This window comes from Prunus dulcis, chromosome 4 (assembly GCF_902201215.1).
Source record: "Prunus dulcis chromosome 4, ALMONDv2, whole genome shotgun sequence".
Lineage (NCBI taxonomy): Eukaryota > Viridiplantae > Streptophyta > Magnoliopsida > Rosales > Rosaceae > Prunus > Prunus dulcis.
The window spans coordinates 1,917,074-1,939,514 of NC_047653.1; the positions used below are offsets into that span (position 1 = coordinate 1,917,074).

At 38.5% G+C, this 22,441-nt stretch overlaps 3 protein-coding genes and 1 long non-coding RNA gene across 8 annotated transcripts; 2 read left to right on the forward strand and 2 right to left on the reverse strand.

Moving 5' to 3' along the window:
- Positions 1–2,737: 2,737 nt before the first annotated feature.
- LOC117624906 lies at positions 2,738–6,463 on the forward strand. The gene is made up of 4 exons (XR_004585386.1): positions 2,738–2,844; positions 2,966–3,032; positions 5,684–6,219; positions 6,363–6,463. It is a non-coding gene; the product is annotated as an uncharacterized LOC117624906 (long non-coding RNA).
- On the reverse strand, positions 3,922–11,708 carry LOC117624897 (probable disease resistance protein At4g27220). Of its 2 annotated transcripts, none has more exons than XM_034356405.1 (7): positions 11,455–11,708; positions 11,139–11,326; positions 10,979–11,037; positions 7,964–8,031; positions 4,712–7,661; positions 4,350–4,384; positions 3,922–4,258 (listed from the first exon to the last, which is right to left on the reverse strand). In XM_034356405.1, exons 4-7 carry the CDS (start codon positions 7,968–7,970, stop codon positions 4,164–4,166), a joined length of 3,087 nt encoding a protein of 1,028 aa, XP_034212296.1. In that variant the 5' UTR covers positions 7,971–8,031; positions 10,979–11,037; positions 11,139–11,326; positions 11,455–11,708; the 3' UTR covers positions 3,922–4,163. The 2 variants fall into 2 exon arrangements, with proteins under 2 accessions (XP_034212296.1, XP_034212295.1); XM_034356404.1 differs by having other exon boundaries at positions 10,979–11,044.
- A 2,226-nt stretch (positions 11,709–13,934) lies between these two features.
- On the forward strand, positions 13,935–19,656 carry LOC117624898 (beta-galactosidase 8-like). 4 transcript variants are annotated; one of them, XM_034356407.1, is made up of 19 exons: positions 13,935–14,340; positions 14,459–14,554; positions 14,705–14,817; positions 14,939–15,005; positions 15,174–15,266; positions 15,632–15,775; positions 15,976–16,064; positions 16,167–16,272; positions 16,394–16,481; positions 16,612–16,730; positions 16,870–17,034; positions 17,274–17,473; positions 17,632–17,738; positions 17,859–17,968; positions 18,091–18,198; positions 18,361–18,471; positions 18,548–18,765; positions 18,875–19,202; positions 19,361–19,656. In XM_034356407.1, exons 1-19 carry the CDS (start codon positions 14,161–14,163, stop codon positions 19,469–19,471), a joined length of 2,553 nt encoding a protein of 850 aa, XP_034212298.1. In that variant the 5' UTR covers positions 13,935–14,160; the 3' UTR covers positions 19,472–19,656. The 4 variants fall into 4 exon arrangements, with proteins under 4 accessions (XP_034212298.1, XP_034212299.1, XP_034212300.1 ...); XM_034356408.1 differs by having other exon boundaries at positions 13,951–14,340; positions 16,612–16,716; positions 16,979–17,034; XM_034356409.1 differs by lacking the exon at positions 16,870–17,034 and having other exon boundaries at positions 13,951–14,340.
- Positions 19,657–19,801: 145 nt separating this feature from the next.
- LOC117624903 (quinone oxidoreductase PIG3) lies at positions 19,802–22,353 on the reverse strand. The gene is made up of 6 exons (XM_034356415.1): positions 21,977–22,353; positions 21,250–21,429; positions 20,840–20,921; positions 20,651–20,758; positions 20,385–20,543; positions 19,802–20,179 (listed from the first exon to the last, which is right to left on the reverse strand). Exons 1-6 carry the CDS (start codon positions 22,229–22,231, stop codon positions 19,983–19,985), a joined length of 981 nt encoding a protein of 326 aa, XP_034212306.1. The 5' UTR covers positions 22,232–22,353; the 3' UTR covers positions 19,802–19,982.
- Positions 22,354–22,441: the final 88 nt, after the last annotated feature.

A 22,441-nucleotide genomic window follows, 5' to 3' on the forward strand; every position in this document is an offset into this window, starting at 1 on the left:
AGTTTAGTTATTCCAATGAGTGTAAGTGGAATTGTAAAACAACCATCTATCTTATAATCTAAAAACTATACATGATGTGATAAGCATATAAAGTCACTGTCAAAATGACAAATGATATTTTTATAAAATTTAAAGCAAAATACAAGGTTAAATGGACAAGGTTTAATCGTTTTGTGGCACAGCACAGGCACACTAACCTTGGCTTGGGTTGCAGACAATACTTGATCTCCATATTTAGTTTTAGAAAGCTCCAAATGATTTGCCCATCAGGAGTAACCGTCTTTTCTCCCTTGTACTTTGTCTTGTTCAATTCAAGTGGATCAACCCACACCAACTCACCAACTTCTGTTTTTCTAACCTTGGATCATGAATAGCAAGAGAAGCATCAGAGACGGGCTCTTCTGAGTTTGACTCTTCTTCCACTTGCTTGCTCTGGCTTCGCCGGCTGATGGAGATCTCTTCGAGTTTTGGGAAGTATGGCAGCATCTTGGTCTTGAATAAGTAGACCAAATTTTCAGTCAGAGATACGGATGACCTTTAGCTTCTCCGAACGAGGTTGAACCTTAAAGTCGGCTACATTATCACTGTGCCCTTTGGACTCTATCAACGCCTGCATCCTCTGACAGTTTTCAACTAAAATTGTGTGGAGGTTTGGAAGGTTGTACTCGGCGCCACTCTGGAATAAATAGACTAAACTTTCGCAGCCAGAAATTTTGATGACCTTCAGGCTATCTAGACGATAACTTGGCAACCAAAGTAGACCCTTGTTGCTCATTACATGTAGCTCAGAGGCCTCCTCTGGGACTGGGAGTATGACTGAGTTTCCTTTCACAGGGAAGTCAGTTTTGCTGAAAAAAACTATGCTGTTTTTGGGTAACTCTGCTTCATCACAAGAACCCTCCACCCAGAATTTGAATTTGGATAATGCAGCCCAATCCCAGCCTCTCACTGTCTCTCGCATATTGGGGTGGTGAGAAAAAAAATCTATGACTTTTTCTCTACCTGTCTATCGCATATTTGTCTTTCTCTACCTCTACAGACCCTTTTTTTGTTTAAAATCTCTACAGACCCTTTTTTTGTTTAAAATCTCTACAGACCCTTTGGTTTCCCAAATCATGAAGGGTTGAACACTTTTTATTTATTTATAACAAAACCAAGAGGGAAATATAGAAACCCAACAGAAAACCTCAAAGTCAACCTTGGAATTGTATGGGAGTGTGGGCCACTACTTAGCTGTCACTGATACGTGGCATTCAGTGTGCAAGGTGGTACACATTTTTATATGCTACTCAGAGTAGGTATGTTTTTTGGGTGGGTCCAATTTTTGACTTTACGAGTAAAACAAAATAATTAAAAAGAATAATAAGGCTAATTTTCCCTCCCTCGTAAGAAAGAAAGTGGAAGGGGAAAGAGAGACAAAGAGAAATAAGAGAGAACACGAGAAGAAAAAAATAAAGAGGAAAGAGAAGGAAAGAATGAGAGAGGGGAAAGCAGGAGGAAGAAGAAGATGAAGAAAATCAGTGTGAGAAAAAAGGAGGGAAGAACAAAGATAAATGAGAAACATAAAAAAAAAAAAAATTTTGGGCGGCAGAGAGGCGTGGAGATGCGATGGGCAAAGTGCTTTGGGTAGAGCAAATGGCAAAAGCAAAGAAGTAAAATATGGGAGACTTTGAAAAAGGCCCACGTGACCACTTCGGAAGCAAATGACAAAAACAAAGAAGTAAAATACATATATATAAATTTGGGGCCCTTTAATTTGAGGCCCATGGCCGTCGCCCTCCGTGCCAATACCTCAGGCCCGGCCACACCTTTGTTTTTTTTTCTTCTTATAGCTATTCTAGTGCCCTCAGCTTTCCTCCAAAACCAAGCTTTGGATATCTCGTCTGGATAATCATTCAGGTACAATTTTTTTTTTTCCATTTAAAACTCCATGTATGTATACATATACTTTGCACTTTCAATGCCAACAAACCAATGCCCACAGTAGCCCACATGTTAATATATTATTCGCGCCTATATAATTTTATCAATCTCATGCTCTTTCTCCCCTTGATGGGAAGCACTAATACCAACATGGGTTGTGGAAAATGTTGAGTCTTTTGGATTTTTCTTGGAAATTTTGCTTGGTTATGCTACCTTGCTGTCTTCTGCATTCTGGGTTTAGTGCGTTTGGTTAAGTTGAATGATGGGAACCAAGAGTTTGGTGGCATTTGTTCTTTTTTGCTCTCCTAGTTTTGAAAGGTTATTTCACTGAAAAAGTGCTTTCTGCTACTGTGACATATGACCACAGAGCACTGGTTATTGATGGGAAGCGGCGGATTTTGCAGCCGGGCTCTATCCATTATCCTCGAAGCACTCCAGAGGTGAGTTCTAGAATCTGTTACTTAAGTGATTGAAATATGTTTGAGAAATTTTGAAAAGGCAATCAGAGGATGCATTATAATGACAATGTGGGATTGTACTTGTTGGGGCACAATGCAGGTGTGGCCGGAAATGATTAAGAAATCTAAGGAAGGGGGACTGGACGTGATAGAGAATTATGTTTTCTGGAACTACCATGAGCCTGTAAAAGGGCAGGTATGAAAAACTCTAGCTTTTGATGTAAATTTATTCTAATGTGAGCAAACCACTAGCCTCTCTCTCAGCTAGCTAGTCAGGTCCTTTAGGAATTTTGGCATCTATGTTCACCTAAACTTGTCACTAATTTGATGTTTTCTTTCCTTTTTCATATTACTACTTTGAAGGCAGGTTCGATTTGGTTAGGTTTGTGAAGACAGTGCAAGAAGCTGGCCTTCTAGTCCATTTCAGGATTGGCCCGTATGCTTGTGCTGAATGGAACTATGGGTTTGTTTCTATTTCATGCTCTCTTGTGGTGTACATTGCACTGGCATCAGTTTCCTAGTTTTGTATGTTCCACTCTGTTATAGCTTTCACTGATTCTGCAGATATCATTATCTTATGACAGGGGATTTCCCATTTGGTTTCACTTTATTCCCAGAATTCAGTTTCGCACAACAAATGCACCTTTTAAGGTACTTGGTACTTTTATTCTGGAATTGGTTTAGCTACTTTTTTATATCAATTTTTGATATTTATCATAAAAATTAATTTATTATTATTATAAAATAACAACTTCATTAGAAAACTTTCATAGATACAGTTAGATATCAACAAGACATCCAAATCACCAAGCCCAAGAGGGCAACAAAACTAACATGCTAAAAAAGCAGACACGCCAACAACTACTAGCTCACATCACTACAATTAAGTTAAACCTCAGACAAAGCCCACAAACCCTAAAACAACACATAAGCCTAAATGAACCCTATCTCCACCACCTGAAGAAGCGCCGCCGTCCACCACACCACCGCATCTAACCTTAAGCATATACAAAACCTCTTACGAATATGGGGAACAAGGTTTCCAGTGACCCAACTACGCATAATAGCGAACAACAATGCCAATGGAAAAAACATGGCAAAAACAAATCAGGTAGATTGCATCAAACTCCTTCAAATGCGAGGTAGAATTGAATTTAGAGAAGATGAGAAATTAGCCCAAAAGATGTGATGGGGAATTTCAAACTGAGCATGGCTCAAAAGAAATCACCACAAGGGGCTTCTTATTCAAAACGCCCAAGTGAACTTATTCACTCACCCAAAAGAAAAATGAAGGAAAAGATGATAAGGGAGGAGGGACAATGACACTTCTTCCTCCTCCCCCTCTATTGAGTTTTTCCTTTGGAACTTAGAGAGTGAGAGCGGCTAGGGTTTCTTTTACTCATAAAAATTTGTTTTAAGTGTACTTTTAGAGCATATAAAACTAAAATTACTTATTTACACATATAAAATATTAATATAAAGCATATAAAAACTAAACTATACTTCATACTAAGTTGGATCGAATTATTATCGGATCAAATAAACTATAATCCATATCCAGATTTATCTATATTCGGATTACCATATTCGAGTTGTAATCGGATTATCGGATTGAAAAGTACAATTCATCTCCAATTAAGTACACCGGATTCGGATCGAATTAGGATCAAAATCTGATCCATTGGCAGGTCTAATCACTACACTTTTTCCTAGCAATTTTATAGTCTGGCTAACAAGGAACAAAATAAACCGAAGCTAACATGTCAATCTGGTGGAGTTGAATCAATCATGAACACGAGAAAGAAATAAAATAGAGTTCAGAAGATGGCTTAATAAAAGCATACGATCTGTACTGGCTGCTAGCTTCTCTATAGAGTCTGCAATAGCAAAAACAGAACGTTATCAAACAATGAAGAACTAATCCTCATAAGAATTATGTGAAAAATTAATTGCGGAAGGAGGACATACCAGTGCTCCGACTCCTTTTAATCTGATTGCTGCTACTGAATGAGCCCGTATGATATTTTCATGAAAATAAAAGTTAGGAGTTAATAACTTCCAACTAATATAAGGGGAACAAACTCAGATTTGCATTTTGTTTTACCAAATTGCTTCAAACTCTTCTAAAATAAATCTATTGCCACTTTGAAAGACAAATGCCTTCAAAGACAAAGTAAAATGCCATGTTATCCAACCCTCTGGTTAGGAATATAGCGTACTGGAGGACAGATTAATCCTCATTGCCTGCAAACTGTTGTTTGCATGGCAGAAAAAGACACGAATTCGAACATGTATGATGAACAAGGTTTAATAGTTCGTGGCATACTAACCGTGGCCGAGGTAGCAGTTCTTCAGGAAGAGAAGTTATGATCTGCATCTTTAGATCAGGAAAGTACCAAATGTGTTCCTCAGGGTTATCTTTCTTTTCAAAATCATAATATTTCTTCAATTCAAGTGGATCAACCAACACAAGGTCCGTTGGTCTTGGATGAACAGCAGGATTGGGTTCTTTTGACTCTTTATCCATTTTCATCCTCCAGCGTCGTGTAATGAATACCTCTTGGAGGTTTGGGAAGCAGGTTGAGTAAATCTTTTTTTGGCCAGAGGTATACTGACAAGAATCCATCCCAATCCTGAATAAGTAGCCCAAATTTTCACAGTCTGAGATATGGATGACCTTTAATTTATTCAAACAAAGTGCAAATGGCAAAGGGTCTTCTTTTGATATCAAGGCCTCCATCTTCTGACAATTTTTAACCGAAATTTTTTCGAGGTTTGGAAGGTTGTGTGACACGTTCCTCTCGAATAAATAGACCAAACTTTCGCAGCCAGATATATCTATGACCTTCAGGCTGTCTAGACAACGTCGACCACTAATAGGCAACCAATATAGATCCTTGTTGCTCATTACATGCAGCTCAGAGGTGTCTTCTGGGAGTGACACTGGTTTTCCACTCACAAGAAAGTCACTTTTGATGAAAACAATGCTGTTTTCAGGTAACTTTGTTTTATCCCAAGAACCACCCACGGAGAATTTGAATTTGGATAGAGAATGATCCTTCGAATCCACATATGTGTTGAAGGCTTTTGCATCTAGGAAGTTGATATGAAGAATAGCTAAATGCTGAAGGGCTCCCAGCTCCTGAATACAACTAGCTGCTTTCTCTGATCCCCACAAACTACTTGCTTCTTTCTCTGATCCCCACAGAGAACCTGCAGAGTCATTGGTTATCAAGTAGAGTTCTTCCAGATTTTTTAACTCACGCACTAATTCAGCTTGAAATTCTCCCACATTGGTACAGGACAGGTCGAGGCGAATAAGCTTGGTTAGTTTCTTCATGCCATCAGGTAATTCTGTTATGGGAGTATGAGAAAGGTCCAGAACAAGTAGTTCCTCGGAGTTTGCTAAAGAAGGCAGAGATGTTAAGTTGCAACAACCGCGCAAGACGAGTGCCCTTAGTTTTGTCAAGTAAGAAGAGGCTGACTTTGGAAGGGTAGAGATATTGGTATGAGAAAGGTTAAGAACTTTGAGGTTAGGCATATTACGGAAGAAATCGTCATCAAAGTGAGAGATGGGGTTGTGCTGCAGAAGTAACGTGGATAGCTTGTAAAACTTGGGTTTTTTTGTAAGTGCTTTAAGCTGACTTTTCATCAATGAGGCTCTCTCTACTTTAGACAAGTTCCTCCCTATCAGCGGGCAGTCGGTAAGCTTCACCCCGGCTTCGATGAGAAACTGATCATAATCGGGGATTGTTTTGGTCAGATGGATTGCCATATGCCTAACTAAGTTGCGCATCTTGATGCATTCTTTTCCACCTTCACTAACTGCTTCCAGAAGGTAAGCTCCTTTGATCTCATCCAGTATCTCTCTTGCATATGTCGTATCTTCTATCAGCTGCCCCTTAATTCTTTCTCTGCTACTCAATAAACCTTCCCAAAACCAGTGCTCCACTAACTCTTTCTTTTCAATGCAATGACCAGGTGGGTATAATGCACAGTACAGGAAGCACTGCTGAGCTTCTTTCTTCAACATGGAGTAGCTATATAACAGGCGGGCAAATGCCTTCCTATTCTTTTTTTCCAAGAGAACACTAGAATTTCTCAACTTATAAAATGCTCCATTCCATTCTGCATCGACATCGACATCGACATCGCTAGGATCCAATTTTATTATTTCTTTCAAGGTTTGAGCCAGACCAGCAATCGCCACGGGCAGACCATCACACTCGCGTACCATGTTTTCCGCGGCCGCTCGAGTATCTTCCCTTAGTGCAGAAAATCCAATGCCAGCTTCAACCTCGAACAACTTGAGTGCTTCTTCGTCTGATCCAAGTTCGATTTCGACCTCTCTATCAAATGTGATGTCCCTGCACACTGGACGTGATTTTGAAACGATTATAACCTTGGAGCCATTGTTTGTTTGCCATGGAATCCCAATATGCTCGAGAGACAACTCCTTCCGCATATCATCCAAAACGATCAGAAATCTTCTCTTCCTCAACGCACTGTCCAACTTGTCTGCTCTGTTCCCAGCACTGTGGTCGTCAAGTTGTAATTCTTTTTGGATGCCCTTCTGCAGGGCAGCAATGGCTGCCTCAGGTGGTCCAATATTCTCTACAGTCAACCAAATAACTTTCTCAAATTGGGCTGTGATATTCCCATCTCTGCCATCTTCTGAGTTACAACTTTTGTACTGTTTCAATATTTGGTTATTGACTTCCTTTAAAACTTCAGTCTTTCCCGAACCAGACATCCCATAAACACATATGATTCCAACCTCCTTTTCTGAAACGCACTTCATAATCTTCTCAAAAGCACTTGCTGTCTTGCCCACCAGTTCTTTTGTGTTCTTCTGTATATATCCCACCACAAAGTCTTCTTCCACATTAAACAAATCTGTGCCCTCCTCTTTCAGTAAATTTACCTTTTCAATTCTGCCGAGGATGGATTTCCCAGCTTTATACTGTGAACGATAATAGTTTGGGAAACCACACCAATTCCCACTTATTGTGTCCTCAAAATTCAACTCATTAGTTTCAGTTATGAAGTCATTTGACCTTTCTAACCAGTCGGAGATTTTGTAAGGCTTGCTCACCACCTTCTCCTCAGATTCTCTCTCTACTTCACACCTTCGGCTTTTCAAAAGGGCCATGTCATTTTTTAAAGTCTCTAGATATTCTTTGCGTTTTGCAAAATATTTATATTTCTCTTCAAGGGGAGTGCCTAAACAGGTTGATTTCTGCAGACAACCAATGAGAGAGGCAACAAGCTCCACAAACTCTGCTACAGGCAAAAAATGGGAGACAAATGAAAGAAAAAAAATTAAAGAGAGAATTAGATGATGAGAGCTAGTATCATGCATGGTATAAGTTAACATGTATATTGTAATATTGCAAGAGATAATTATATGATCATTTTCATTTTGCTCCTGCATAAAAAAAGTGTTGAGATAGAAACCAACTTTTGTTTATTTTCTTTTTCTCTTTCATTATTTTTCTCAGTGTTGCCTCAATAGAAGAGAAGACTTCAGGAAAAAAAATTCCATATTTTCTGTTGAGAACAAAAATGTAATCAATATATACCTGCCATTGCTATTCGTTTTGATCAGTCACTCTTTCACATGTAAATTCCAATTTCAGGTTCCTGTCTCCTGTAAACCATGAGTGAAAGCAACTGACAAACCAAATTAAAGTTCGCAGCAAACCCTAACAAACAGGGCACATAGCATAACACATAAATCCTGTGAGCAGGGAAGTAGATAAAGCAGAACACAAAAACCCTATAAGCACTATAGTAGATAAGGCAGAATGCAGAAACCCTATGAGCATAGCAGTAGGTAAGTATGAAACATATTTAACAAACTAGGTTTCATAGTGCGTAGCATCCAACTTTTCATAGTAGCATCATCAATTTTCCACTTTCCAAATTGTGGATCTTTGGAATCTGGGGCATAAGAGTCACCAGTTAGGTAACCTAATTTTCCTTGTGAAGTAGCATGGAGTTCGATTATCGAAGCTCAAATCACATGGTTGGATCCATTCAATTTGAATCCTAAGGGTAGGTTGGTGGACGATTCAGTGTGAACCATCACAATAGAGGTAGGAGAAGCAGTAGGTGAAGTAAAACCAGAAGCATGTGAAGAAATAAAAGCATCAACATTCGGCATAGAGATGAATGGCGGGATGATGCCAATGTCGGCAGTAGTAAGGTAGACGACGGCAACAAGAAATAGGTAGTGTTTAGGGTTAGAGTTGTTTATGTTGGAGAGACAAATCGAAACACAGTAACAACATCGGCAATGACAAAAAGGAATTCCTCCTAATTCATCGGAAACTTCTCTTCATTTTCCCTCTCCCATTGAAGAAAATGGGTCGTCAGACCCAAGAAATAGGCATTATCTTCATGGGAAATATAAACATATCATTTTCACTCCCCCTTCCCCCCTCCCTCCCTCTACGGAGAAGACCACGTAAATTGCAAGGAGAATGCAAGCACAAGTCACAAGAGAACCTGGGCTATGATACCATGTCAAACAAAGTAGGGCAAATATTCAGATATGTATTCTTCTCTAATATTGAGGTATTAAGGAAGTACAATCCTAAGTAAAATAAGAAATAAATCTAAATTACAATAGAAAATAAATGTGAATTACAATAGAAAATAAATCTCAATTATAATAGATAAATAGGTAAGTAACCAAAAATCCTAAGTAAATAGAACTCGTCAATATATGTCACATAAAATTTTGTCATGGTCCATTTGGATCTATTACAATCTATATATGCAAAGATTAGATTTCAATTAACTTCTCGTACAAACTTGTTTCAAATTCATTTTATAGATGTACTTTTTTTTTTTTTGTCAGAATTTTATAGATGTACTGTGTCTAGTTATTTTGGATACCAATAGAAAATCTGAAAGTGAATCTCATATATTGTTTCATTAATTGCAGTACAGAAAAACTTGATTTACCACCTACCCAGTACCCACTTGTTGAAGTTGGCTCGCCTAAAGATGCGAAGGAATGAAAGAATCATGTCAGTAAGGTGTTGTAGGAACTTTACAGACCGACTGCTACTTGAGCGGCAGAACGTTGGCTCGAGCAGACCCATGCGCTCAAGTGGATGCAAGGCGCACTTGAGCGGTAGCCGCGTGACTTGTGCAGGTCCATCTTGTTTTATTATAGATTTTCTATTTTAATAGGGTATTTTAAGTTTCCTATTCCTTGTATGCTTGTAACTAAAAGCCTATGAATATAAATAGGCCTTTTAGGAGTTAGGGTTTGTGAGAGGGTTCACAATGGCATCAAAATTAGGTTTAAGCATGGTGTGTGAGAAATTAAGATCTAAGGTTCTTAAGAGTGAAATGAGGTTTCTTGTAAACCAAAGGTATTCTTATTACTAGTGAAATTTTTTGAGGCAATCACCAAAAAAGATGTAGGCACAACACCGAACTTCTATAAATTCTTGAGTTTATTTGCTTTCGTTTTGAGTGTGTGCATTTTTTTCTTCTTTGTGGTTTGTGTGTCTGCTTGAAGTATAGTCCATCGATAACAAGGTCTTGAAGTGTTTAACACACAACAAGTGGTATCAAAGCTATGGTTAGCAGTGAGTGTTAGTTTATGCCCAAGTGCTCTTACAATTAGAAGAGCGTTTGTGTGTTGGAGATGGCAAACAACAAGAAGGCTGAAGATATAAAGCCGAAGCAACCACATACGGCTAGCATGGAGATCGAGTTGAAGTTGTTCACTGGCAAGGAGAACTTCACATTTTGGCAAAGACATATGAAGCATGTCATAACACAGTAGAATCTCAATGTTGTCTTGGCAGACAAGGAAAATAAGATGGAAACCATGACATAGCACAGTAGAATCTCAACGACAGACGAGGAGTGGAACTCGCTTGACAAGTTAGCTAGGGGCCATTGAGAACTACATGGCAAATGAGGTGTTGTTCAACGCGATGGAAGACATCGCGAAACAGATATGGGAAAAGCTCAGACATATGTTTGCAGGGAAGTCACTGTCAAACAAACTCTTCCTGAAGGAAGAGCTCCTAAATCTTCATATTAAACAGGGAGGAAACATGATGAAGCATCTTAGCACCTTTAATAGGTGTATTGCATACTTAAAGAGAATGGATATGGTATATATCACAAAAGATAAGACATCATTGCCTCAATCCTATAAGAACTTCCTAATGACACTAATGTTTTGCAAAAGTACTTTGAATTTTGAGGAGCTGGTTCAAGACTGATAGCTCAACATTTTGGAGAGAGCTATCAAAATGAAGGTCTTACTTGCTCTACCTCGCACATCTAGACTGACAGCCACATGGAATTCAGCACTAGTCGGTCCGTATAACCCCTTGAGAAGTTTAGGAGATTGAAACCTAGGCAATACGCTATGCCCCCTTCACCCTTAGGTCATCAAGGTTACTGCCCGTAGGCAAGAATCCTCCAAACTTTAGAAATCCAAAGCCAAGCATCCATAAAATCAAGCATATATGGCAATCATAAACAGTGCAACTTTTCCACACAATAGTATATACTTTGTCATACATACAAAAAAATACAAGTCCGAGAGTAAGTTCCCTTACCTGGAATCCAAAGTTTAAGCTTGACTTGCCTTTTGCGCCTTTGAGCTCAAACTGGGAAACTGATTCCTAGTCCAACATTCAAACATATTACTAAAAATCTTTATTTGCAATATAGTCCTTATAACTATCTTTAATTTCACTTGAGCTGCAAAAAACTCACATTTCATGGATGAACACAGAAATGTCATAGCCGGTTTGAGGTAGCTAGACAGGTCTGATGATGCTCATTTTTTGATATGTGATAGACTAATCGAGCATATGAACAACTTTGATGAAGGAAGTTTTCTGATTTGAGCTTTCGAAATTGGACTTCTAGAGTGATGAATAGTACCCACGAATTTGGGTTTTCTGAAGAAGGAAGAAGATGAATATAATATTACCCACCAAAATTAAAGCAGCCATGAAAACTATAGCCACTTATCAAATAATCTAAAATAAAAATAATTTGCTAAGAGTTAAAGGAGAAAAAGAAGAACCTCGTACGCCCTTCAAACGACGCTCCCAAACAATACATAGGCTACCTCTTTCACTTCTTATGCAATCGCAATGTGCCAAACATCTCTCAATCTAAAACTGTTGGATAAGAATAAGGACAATATGATTGAACAGATCCATCGACTTTCAGGTTCCTAAGTTGAACTGAAGAGAGTTTGCCATGCCTTGCTTTCCCCAACAAATTGTAAGTAAGACCATATTGACAGTTGGTCGAAATTTTAGACAAAGATGTCGGGCGCGGCGATGGATAAACAAAAAATAATGTTGACGATTGACCATAAATTTGTAAATTTATTTGGCTTTCCACGTGATGGGTTTGGCAGAGATTCCCACCAATGCTGTCAGTCAAACCTGCATGTGAACATCGGATCCGTAAGGAGATACTGTCTAAACCTGCACTGCACCATCTTCGACTTCGTATAAATTTGAAGAGAAAATTAATGGTCTTGATTTCATGTGTAAATTTGTTTTCTACTCCAGGCGTGAATCTTTGTATCTTAGTTGTAGACTTGCAAAGCTTTTTACATTTTGTTGTAATTCGGAAATTCTTGTGTGCCAAGTATAGTCTTTAAATATTAATTATCACCTTCTTCTCTCTATTTTTTTGAAAATAAACGATCACGACCTTGCCTGTTCGTCCTGTCACTAATCATTAATTGTTATAAATATAAAAGAGGTGTGAGCTGTGGTTGTGGAGTAGTTGTGTGTGCAGTCACAATTAATAATCATCTTAATAATGCACATGTATTATTTTTTGAGTTTTTTATTTAAATCTCACACTTCTCTTTGTTTACTCCAACTTTTAATTCAAATTTTCTAAGAAAACCCCGCTAGCTTGTCTCTCTAAATTTATCTTTCCATCCACTATTATCCCTAAAACACCCTTTAATTATGAAAGTAAAATAATAATAAAATAATATTTTTAAACATAGAAAACAAAAGCAAAAGCTTTCTCTCCTTCTCTCTCCCCCCTCCCCGACGCAGCCCCACCCCCTCAGCAACCCTAGCCACCAGCCCCTCCCCCACCTCTTCACCCTCCTCCACCATGGTTTCAGAAAAATCCTAAAAAAACTTGGTTCTTTGTGCATGCTTACCGAGAAGAATAAGGCTAAACAGCTTCCAATAGCACTGATAAAGAATCATACTCACCTCAGCAGGAGTTATCATAGAATATTTGTAGAACATTTCAATATTTACACTTAGTCTGAATGCTTTCAAGGAAGTACCTTTTATCATTTAGGAAAGAAAGAAATAAATAGTTTTCAGGAATCACAATGTTCCTAATGTTCTTCCTCCACCATGGCTTCTTCAACCTCTGCGAAACTGGGGTTGAGGACCGGGTCGATGTCGGAGGCCTTGCTGAAATTGAAGATGCGGTTGCTGAACTCCAAAACTTGTTATCAACCCTTCTGATGATCCAGCAAATCAAACAAAGTTAAAAAATGGACTAACATCAAAAGACTCCCTAAAGGTTTAGGGCTCAATATGAGACTTCGGGTACATCAAGTTTATAAATTTAAAAAAAGTAAATGGTAGTGGGTTCTATTACTAAAAAAATATTAAAATGACATCAAGCTTTTGGGTATGTTGTTTTTGACATATCTCTTTCAACCTTTAAATTCATATAGAATTTGAGTACTCAATTGGAGCAATTTTAACCTTCAATTTTTGTCATTTCATGTCAATGTAGCAATTTGACAAATCGGTCGAAATTGGTTTAATGATCAAATTTCAATTAAAGCATGATATTACAAAGAGTTAAAGCAAATAAAAGACATCATGAAATAAATAATGTTCTCTCAAGTTATAATCACGTCAAATTTAAAGGATCTTTTAAATGATAAAATTTTCGACGTCATCTGCACATATAGTGATGCGGGTATTATTGATGTACTTTAATTATTTTTGAGGTTCCGCCTTCGTATATTTAATTGTTTTTCCTATTGAAGCTCATTCTCTTTGCAATTTTGAAAGATTCCCAAATTTCAATCCCCATTTCCCTTTGATTAAAAAAACAAAAAAGAATATTGCGAAAGGATGACCCACAATGACGATGGTAATGCAGGGCCCAAATTCTTGCCCAACGGGCAAAACTATGGTCCCAGAGATAAGAGCCAAAAACTTCAACGTTGCTCAAATCAACGGTCTAGTCACGGATCATAACGAAAATTGAAAAGCACGCCAGCACAACTGGCCGTCTGCCGCGATCAAACTATCTCCATTCTTCACCGCTTGCACACGATGTGCTTCCAAAAAACTTGAAAATGAAGTTCTGCTGTCTGCGTCACCTCCTTGTACTCTTATCCACTGACAGCAACACCTTTGTTTTTTTCTTCTTATAGCTAGTCTAGTGCCCTCAGCTTTCCCTCCAAAATCAAGCTTTGGATATCTCGTCTGGATAATCATTCAGGTACAATTCTTTTCCATTTAAAACTCCATGTATGTATACATATACTTTGCACTTTCAATGCCAACAAACCAATGCCCACAGTAGCCCACATGTTAATATATTATTCGCGCCTATATAATTTTATCAATCTCATGCTCTTTCTCCTCTTGATGGGAAGTACTAATACCAACATGGGTTGTGGAATGTTGAGTCTTTCGGATTTTTCTTGGAAATTTTGCTTGGTTATGCTCCCTTGCTGTTTTCTGCATTCTGGGTTTAGTGAGTTTAGTTAAATTGAATGATGGGGACCAAGAGTTTGGTGGCATTTGTTCTTTTTGCTCTCCTAGTTTTTGAGGGTTATTTCACTGAAAAAGTGCTTTCTGCTACTGTGACATATGACCACAGAGCACTGGTTATTGATGGGAAGCGGCGGATTTTGCAGTCGGGCTCTATCCATTATCCTCGAAGCACTCCAGAGGTGAGTTCTAGAATCTGTTACTTATGTGATTGTAATATATTTGAGAAATTTTGAAAAGGCTATCAGAGGATGCATTATAATGACAATGTGGGATTGTGCTTGTTGGGGTACAATGCAGGTGTGGCCGGAAATTATTAAGAAATCCAAGGAAGGGGGACTGGACGTGATAGAGACTTATGTTTTCTGGAACTATCATGAGCCTGTAAAAGGCCAGGTATGAATAACTCTGGCCTTTGATGTAAATTCATTCTAATATGAACAAACCACTAGCCTCTCAGCTAGCTAGTTAGGTCCTTTAGGAATTTTGGCATCTATTTTCCCCTGAATTTGTCATTAATTTGATGTTTTCTTTCATTTCTTATAGTACTACTTTGAAGGCAGGTTCGATTTGGTGAGGTTTGTGAAGACAGTGCAAGAAGCTGGCCTTCTAGTCCATTTGAGGATTGGCCCGTATGCTTGTGCTGAATGGAACTATGGGTTTGTTTCTGTTTCATGCTCTCTTGTGGTGTACATTGCACTGGCATCAGTTTCCTAGTTTTGTATGTTCCGCTCTGTTATAGCTTTTACTGATTCTGCAGATATCATTATCTTATGACAGGGGATTTCCTATTTGGTTACACTTTATTCCCGGAATTCAGTTTCGCACAACAAATGCACCTTTTAAGGTACTTGGTACAATTGTTTTTGCCAGTGGAAATGGTTTCTCTTTGGATAAAACTGGACCTCTTACTTTTCCATCTTTATTTGCATTGCTACTGCTTTTGAAAAACTTGTTCACATTAATGCATTGAATCTTATGGATTGGAAAACTTTAAATACTTGTCAAAATGCAGATTGAAATGAAACAATTTCTTGCAAAAATTGTTGAAATGATGAAGAAGGAGCATCTCTTCGCATCACAAGGAGGCCCAATCATTCTTGCTCAGGTGCTTTCCTTTGACAGTAGGCCATACACTATATGAAACTTATCCGGTCTAACGTATTAATTCTTAATGTGATGGTTTAATTGTACCCCATATATTTTTTAATTGCTAAGTGAAGCATTGTGCCAAGTGCATGACTAGTTTAAGTCATTGGATGCTTATTATCAAGACGTACACTAAAAAGATGGTTATGCAGATTATGTATCCAAAACGTAGTTGGGGCACTCATGGTGTTTCGATCATGCATGTTGATATAGTTATCTTGCATTTATTCAAGCTTCATAACTTACATTCCAAAAAAGTAGGCTAATAGAAATTACAGTTCTGTTTTGCATGCTCAATTTTCATTCTTATATGTGCTCTGACAGGTTGAAAATGAATATGGAAATATTGAAGGTTCATATGGAGTTGGTGGAGAATTATATGTCAAATGGGCTGCAGAAACTGCTGTCAGTCTTAATACATCTGTACCTTGGGTGATGTGTGTGCAAGACGATGCACCGGATCCAATTGTGAGTATTGTACTTGATTTTCCATGAAAAGGTGTTGCCTACACTGATAAGAGTCATCATTACATGGAAGGTCTTCAAGTTTGCCAATCCTTGTACCTTCTAATTGTTATCTTCTCACAGTTTTTCCCACCTTTCCACTGCACCCGTTCTTTCAATATTTCCATTTGAAAGGTTTCATTATTTTTATAAATTACCTGCAGATAAACACATGCAATGGATTTTATTGTGATAGGTTTACCCCAAATTCCCCATCCAAACCCAAGATGTGGACAGAGAATTACAGTGGATGGTAACAATCTAGCTTATTATTATAACATGTAGGAGACAAGTCCACCTTTGGAGTTCAACTTGGAAATACAGAATGTTGAATATCATCATATGTAATGTGTAGGTTCCTTGGATTTGGCAATCCAATTCCTTTTCGACCTGTTGAGGATCTTGCTTTTGCTGTTGCACGGTTTTTTGAAACAGGTGGCACTTTTCAAAACTATTATATGGTAAGCTACACAGATTTCTCTTTCTAGTTCTAGCCTTGATTGGTAAAGGTTAGCATTTTCACCACCATATGCTTCCATAAACATCATCATCATGTCCTTTTTCTCTGTTATTTCCTTGCAGTATTTTGGGGGGACCAACTTCGGGCGAACAGCTGGAGGCCCTTTGGTTGCAACAAGCTATGATTATGATGCTCCCATAGATGAATATGGTAAATTTATCCAACACTTGGATATTGAGAAATTAGTGAAACAGATTAATTTTTTTTGTGTGGCTCAGAAATTCAGAATTGTCATTCAAATATCCTGAGGTTGTTTCATCTTGTGAGGAACCTTATGCAGGTTTTCTTAGGCAGCCAAAATGGGGCCACCTGCGTGACTTGCACAAGGCAATAAAGCAGTGTGAAGAACATATGATCAGCTCCAATCCAACACAAGTGCAACTTGGTAAAAACTTAGAGGTATGCAACATATTTCAAGATTCTTCAATATATTTTCCGGACTTAAATCAATTGTCTTTGATGATCAGTTTTCACCATTACTTTCTCATGCTCATATCTCTTACTCCATCCTCACTTTGGTTTTTCCTTTCTTCATCAGGCACATGTCTACTATAAAAGTTCCAATGAGTGTGCAGCCTTTCTTGCTAATTATGGCAGTAGCTTAGATGCAAATGTCACTTTTAATGGAAATATCTATTTCCTTCCAGCTTGGTCCGTGAGCATCCTTCCCGATTGTAAAAATGTTATATTTAATACTGCGAAGGTACATATCCTATTGTAATTTAGTATTTCATTCAAACTGGGTCAATTGGGACTAGCAACTTCTTATAGCACAGAAAGAAAATGTTACAGAATCTCTTGAACCTGTTAGGATTTTGGTAGTTAAGGAAGAGGAAAGAGAAGAAGAGAGAAAATAAATAGTTTTTGTAAGGTCTATGCTCGTGTCTTTATTAGCTCTTTTGTTGATGATATTTTCATCACAACAATGTGTCACAATTGAAGGTTGTCTCACAAAGAACTCTTGGAGATTCTTCTTTTTCCGCCACAACCAGTGTAAATGATTTTATATTGGAACCATCTTCATGGAGTTGGTATAAAGAAAGAGTCGGTATTTGGAGCAACAATTCGTTTATGAACTCAGGCTTACTGGAGCAGATAACTACAACAAAAGACACTAGTGATTATTTATGGTATACAATAAGGTAATAATCCAGTTTTGATAATTTTTACAGTCAATCCAGTGCATTTCTGTGCTCATCAAACGGATATATTAGAAATCCTTAGCATACTTGTATGCTAGTTATTTTTAATCCTATTCAATTTCTGACATCTTCTTGAATGTGCTTCACCATACTGGCAGTATTAATGTGAAAGAAAACAACATACCTGGTCAAGAGAAAGAACTTTTTCTGCATATTGAGAGCCTGGGGCATGCAGCACTTGTTTTCGTAAACAAAAGACTTGTAGGTAGGTACTCTTTTGAATGCAGAGAAGTAAAAAACTGATCAGCTAACTCTTGAATCCCTATGTATTCAGAAGTTTAGCCTTTGTGCATCTAAACGAACATTTTATATTGTTATCTTGAAGGATTTGGATACGGTAACCATGAAGATGCAAGCTTCATCCTAGATGAGAAGATTACTCTAAACCATGGAAATAATACCATAGATCTGTTGAGTATGATGATTGGTGTACAGGTACATAATACTGTTTGGCGCTAATTTTCATGTGGATTTTCTTTTAATATTAATTAAAAAAGAGCCATCCACCTTAACATGCTCATGGCCTCTTGATATAATCTCCTTCTGTAATTTTCCAGAACTATGGACCGTGGTTCGATGTTGCGGGAGCAGGAATCTTTTATGTTGCTCTTCGTGACTTAAAGAACGACACAAATGATCTTTCTTTTGAAGAATGGATCTACCAGGTTAGAGCATTTTCTTCACAGCGGTGACATTGGTTCAAAATTGAAATTGAGTTAGCCGACTGGCGTGATTTATGATTGCTATATTTATATATACACACAAGCACAATTTATGGGCATAATCTTGATCTCACAAGCCCATATTTGATATATCCTTATCTTAAGGTGGGACTTGAAGGGGAAGACCTTGATTTGGATAACATAAATCTTGCAAACAGTTCACTCTGGACTACAGGAGCAGCTCCACCAGTTAATCAGAGTTTGATATGGTACAAGGTAAGCAGTTTGCATGCTTGGTTCAATGTTTTCTTTTCATTTTGCTTTCTTCGATTGATGTTCTTCTCATCCTCAGGTTGCATTCCTTGCTCCTGAAGGGAAGGGTCCTTTGGCATTAAATCTTGCTAGCATGGGAAAGGGACAAGCATGGGTTAATGGGCAGAGCATAGGGAGATATTGGCCGGCCTTCCTCTCACCATCATCTGGTTGCACCAATGGCAGTGATTGTGACTACAGAGGAGCCTACGATCCATCGAAATGTCTAAAGAACTGTGGTCAACCAGCTCAAACTCTGTAAGAGTGAATGCATTGCTGGTTTTGTTCATTTATGTTGTCCTGCATAGTGATGCACCAAAAGTGATATAATCATATTAAAATCAAATACATTGTATATAATTTTTAGGTACCATATTCCCCGTACGTGGGTACATATTGGAGAGAACCTTCTAGTTCTCCATGAAGAGCTTGGTGGTGACCCTTCTAAGATTTCTTTGAGGACAAAAACTGGCCAAGAGATATGTGCACATGTATCAGAGACTGATCCTCCGCCTGCTGATTCCTGGAAACCAAACTCGGAATTCATATCTCAAAACCCTGAAGTTCAACTGACCTGTGAACGAGGATGGCACATCACTTCAATCAATTTCGCTAGCTTTGGAACTCCTATTGGAAAATGTGGCACATTCTCTTTGGGAGCTTGCAATGCCGACATCTTATCAATTGTTCAGCAGGTAAGAGAAACCTCAGCTTCTTCATATTATAATGTGGAACCAGTAACCCAGGTTCTGATTCAATTTGGAGTTAGAGGTCCTTAAACTAGAATGTCCTTTAAAAAAAACATGAGGTTTTCTTGTACGATAAGCTGGATTTAATTTCAATGGACTTGCAGGCTTGCCTTGGCCAAGAAGGATGTTCAATCCCCATCTCCACAGCAACCTTGGGTGATCCTTGTCCTGGAGTGCTAAAATGTTTAGCTGTTGAAGCTCTTTGCAGTGATTGAAAGTTCCACTTGTTTACACCAAACCAAGAGACTTGAATGGATAGATAGGTTGGCAAGATGCACTATAGTGCTGCTGATGACGTATCTTGTGATCTTTTTTGCCCTGTACTTGCGAAGATGTTATTTGACATGGATATTACACTAGGCAAGTGCACAAAAATTATGAATTACTTGACTTGAAAACCCACCATTTTGATTAAGGTGAATCAATATTGCATTAATTCTGGGAACACTTTCACTTTGATAACCCTGGAGGCCGATTAAGGGCACATTATTATTGATTAAGATTAATCAATTTTGCATGAATTCTGGGAAGGGCAAGAAGTGGCAAATTGAAAACTGAATGATCGTGTAGTAATTTATTCTCATAATACAAGAGTACAACATAAGCATCATCGCCATACCACAAAATATATGCACACTCAGCATCATCCTAGACCCGACCAACCTAATGAGGTCTGAATTATTCACTTGAATATTACATTTTATTACAGTTAACATTCATATATCATCACGCAACAAGCAGTATCTTTCCAATATGCTGGCTGCTTTCCATGAGCCGGTGAGCTTCTGCTGCCTCAGATAGTGGAAAAGCCTTGTAGATCACAGTTTTCACCCTGCCGGCAACAATTGCAGGCCACACATTGTTCTCCACCTCCCTAGCAATTTCCGCTTTGTTTTCTGGACTTCTGTACCGCAAGCCAGCCGCTGCATACACAACCACCACATGACACAACCACCACATGACATAAGGATATATCAAACACATTCTTATATCAAACAAAGCGCAACAACTCTTTGCAAAAAGGGAGGGAAAACGATGTCACTAAGTTATGAATCATTGCAAGGCCAAATCCACCCAACTCCAAAGTTTAAACCTATGGAACTAGAAACCTAGTATAAATTCTACTACCTTGGATGGTGAGACGCCTCGAAAGCACAACACGGAGATCTATTTCTGTAACAGCACCACCCAACATCCCAATGACAAAAAGCCTCCCATCAAAATTTAAGCTGTCAAGGTTTCGCCGAAAGTAGCTTGCCCCAATGCTATCCAAGATAACATCAACACCTGTCATTAGTTATATATCAACATGTTTTTCTTCTCCGACAGTAACTGAAAATAAAAATTAATCCTAATTTCTAACATCATTGGAGTGTTGATACAAGAGAACAAACCTTTGCCACCTGTTTCTTCCTTTACCCGTGCAACAAAGTCCTCGGTCTTGTAATTGATGCACACATCAGCTCCAAGCTCCTTGCAAACAGCTAACTTTTCCTCACTTCCTGGTGATCAAGATCTATATCAATAATTACGAAGAAAAAAAAAACTGATTTTTATGCCATAAAAGAATAATTGCGGCTTACCTGCTGTGACAAACACCCTTACTCCCTGGTATTTGGCTATCTGAATTGCAAATGTACCAATTCCACTGGAGCCCCCATGAACCTGAAATTTTGGCAGTCATTCAGTGATATATAAAGCTAGCATCAGAGACAAAGAAAGGAATTGACTTTATCAATTATGTTATGCCCAGAGCATAATTTGTGATAGTATACACAAAAAAGTGCAATAATACCAACCTAAACATATAGATATGGTAGAAAATTTATTTCTGATAACATTTTCCACAAATTTCATGAAAATAAATGAAAGCACCTGACATTTAGACAACAAAATAAAAAAAGCCACCAAAGCTATTTTGGACCTACAACCATTACAGCATTTTCATTCAAACGATCATATAGGAGAATACTATAGTAGGTTCAGAAGTTACCAAAAACGTTTCACCGGCAGATAGCCGACTCATCATAAAAACAGTCGACCAAACAGTGCATGCCACCTCAGGAAAGCTAGCAGCATCCTTCAAAGAAATACCCGGCGGGACGGGAAAAACTTGTCCAGCTGGAACGGCCACCTTCTCAGCATACCCTCCTCCACTAAGAAGAGCACACACCTGCACAACACAAATTGATACAGTTCAAGTATGTGACAGAAACCCTTTGTGGGGAAACAAAGTCTCAAATCCGGTTTCACTGACAGAATGGAACAAAGGGCTGCTGTAAAAAGCAGTGTTTTTACTAGGCTTAACTCATTCCATCGAAAGTTTTTTTTATAAGCAAACTGGGATATTAATCCATTGCCTTTTACTAACCAAGCACTATTGAAGCAAATTCAAATTGTGATTACGCCAATTTAAGATCCTTATATGATTTATTTTTCATTTGGAGCCACTAAAGAGTCCCATTACACAAGAACCCCTGGTGAACCCATAGTTTCAGCTCATGAAAGTGAATGGGATAATAAAAGCTTTGATTTTAATGGTATATTATATATAAACCACCAACTCCATTGGCAACACTATATTCCCAAATTCCTTTCTTTTCATCTTTGCACACCGAATTGATCATAACACCCCATTTTCCTTCTACTTTCCACCATTTTCACAGGAAGCAAACACAACATTTAAAAAAATTAAAAAAATTAAAAAAATTCCGAATTACCCGATCACCGACTTGCCAGCGTGAGACGTGTTCCCCAACGGCCTCGATGGTTCCAGAACATTCGAGACCCAGGTAGGGGCTGGAACCCGGGGGTGGCGGGTACGCCCCTTTCCTCTGCAACGTGTCGGCTCGGTTCAGCGCCGTGGCCGCGACTTTGATCAGGACTTCATCTTCTTTGAGTTCTGGGTCTGCAACCTCTTGTAGCTTGAGGACCTCTGGTCCACCTGGAGTTGTTATCACTACGGCCTTCATCATCAAAGATTCAACTTTGAGCTTTTCCACTGAAGAAGAAGACCGACTTCACTTGCTCGTTCGCAGCAGAACACAGTAACTTATACCAAGCGGTGAAGCAAACGATATGTCGTTGAATTCGTCTCTGGGAGGCCATAAACGACAGGTCGTGTCCATTGATCAAACACAAAGTCCATTTGTGTTTTAGGTTCTTTCCTCTTTGTTTGGTTTCTG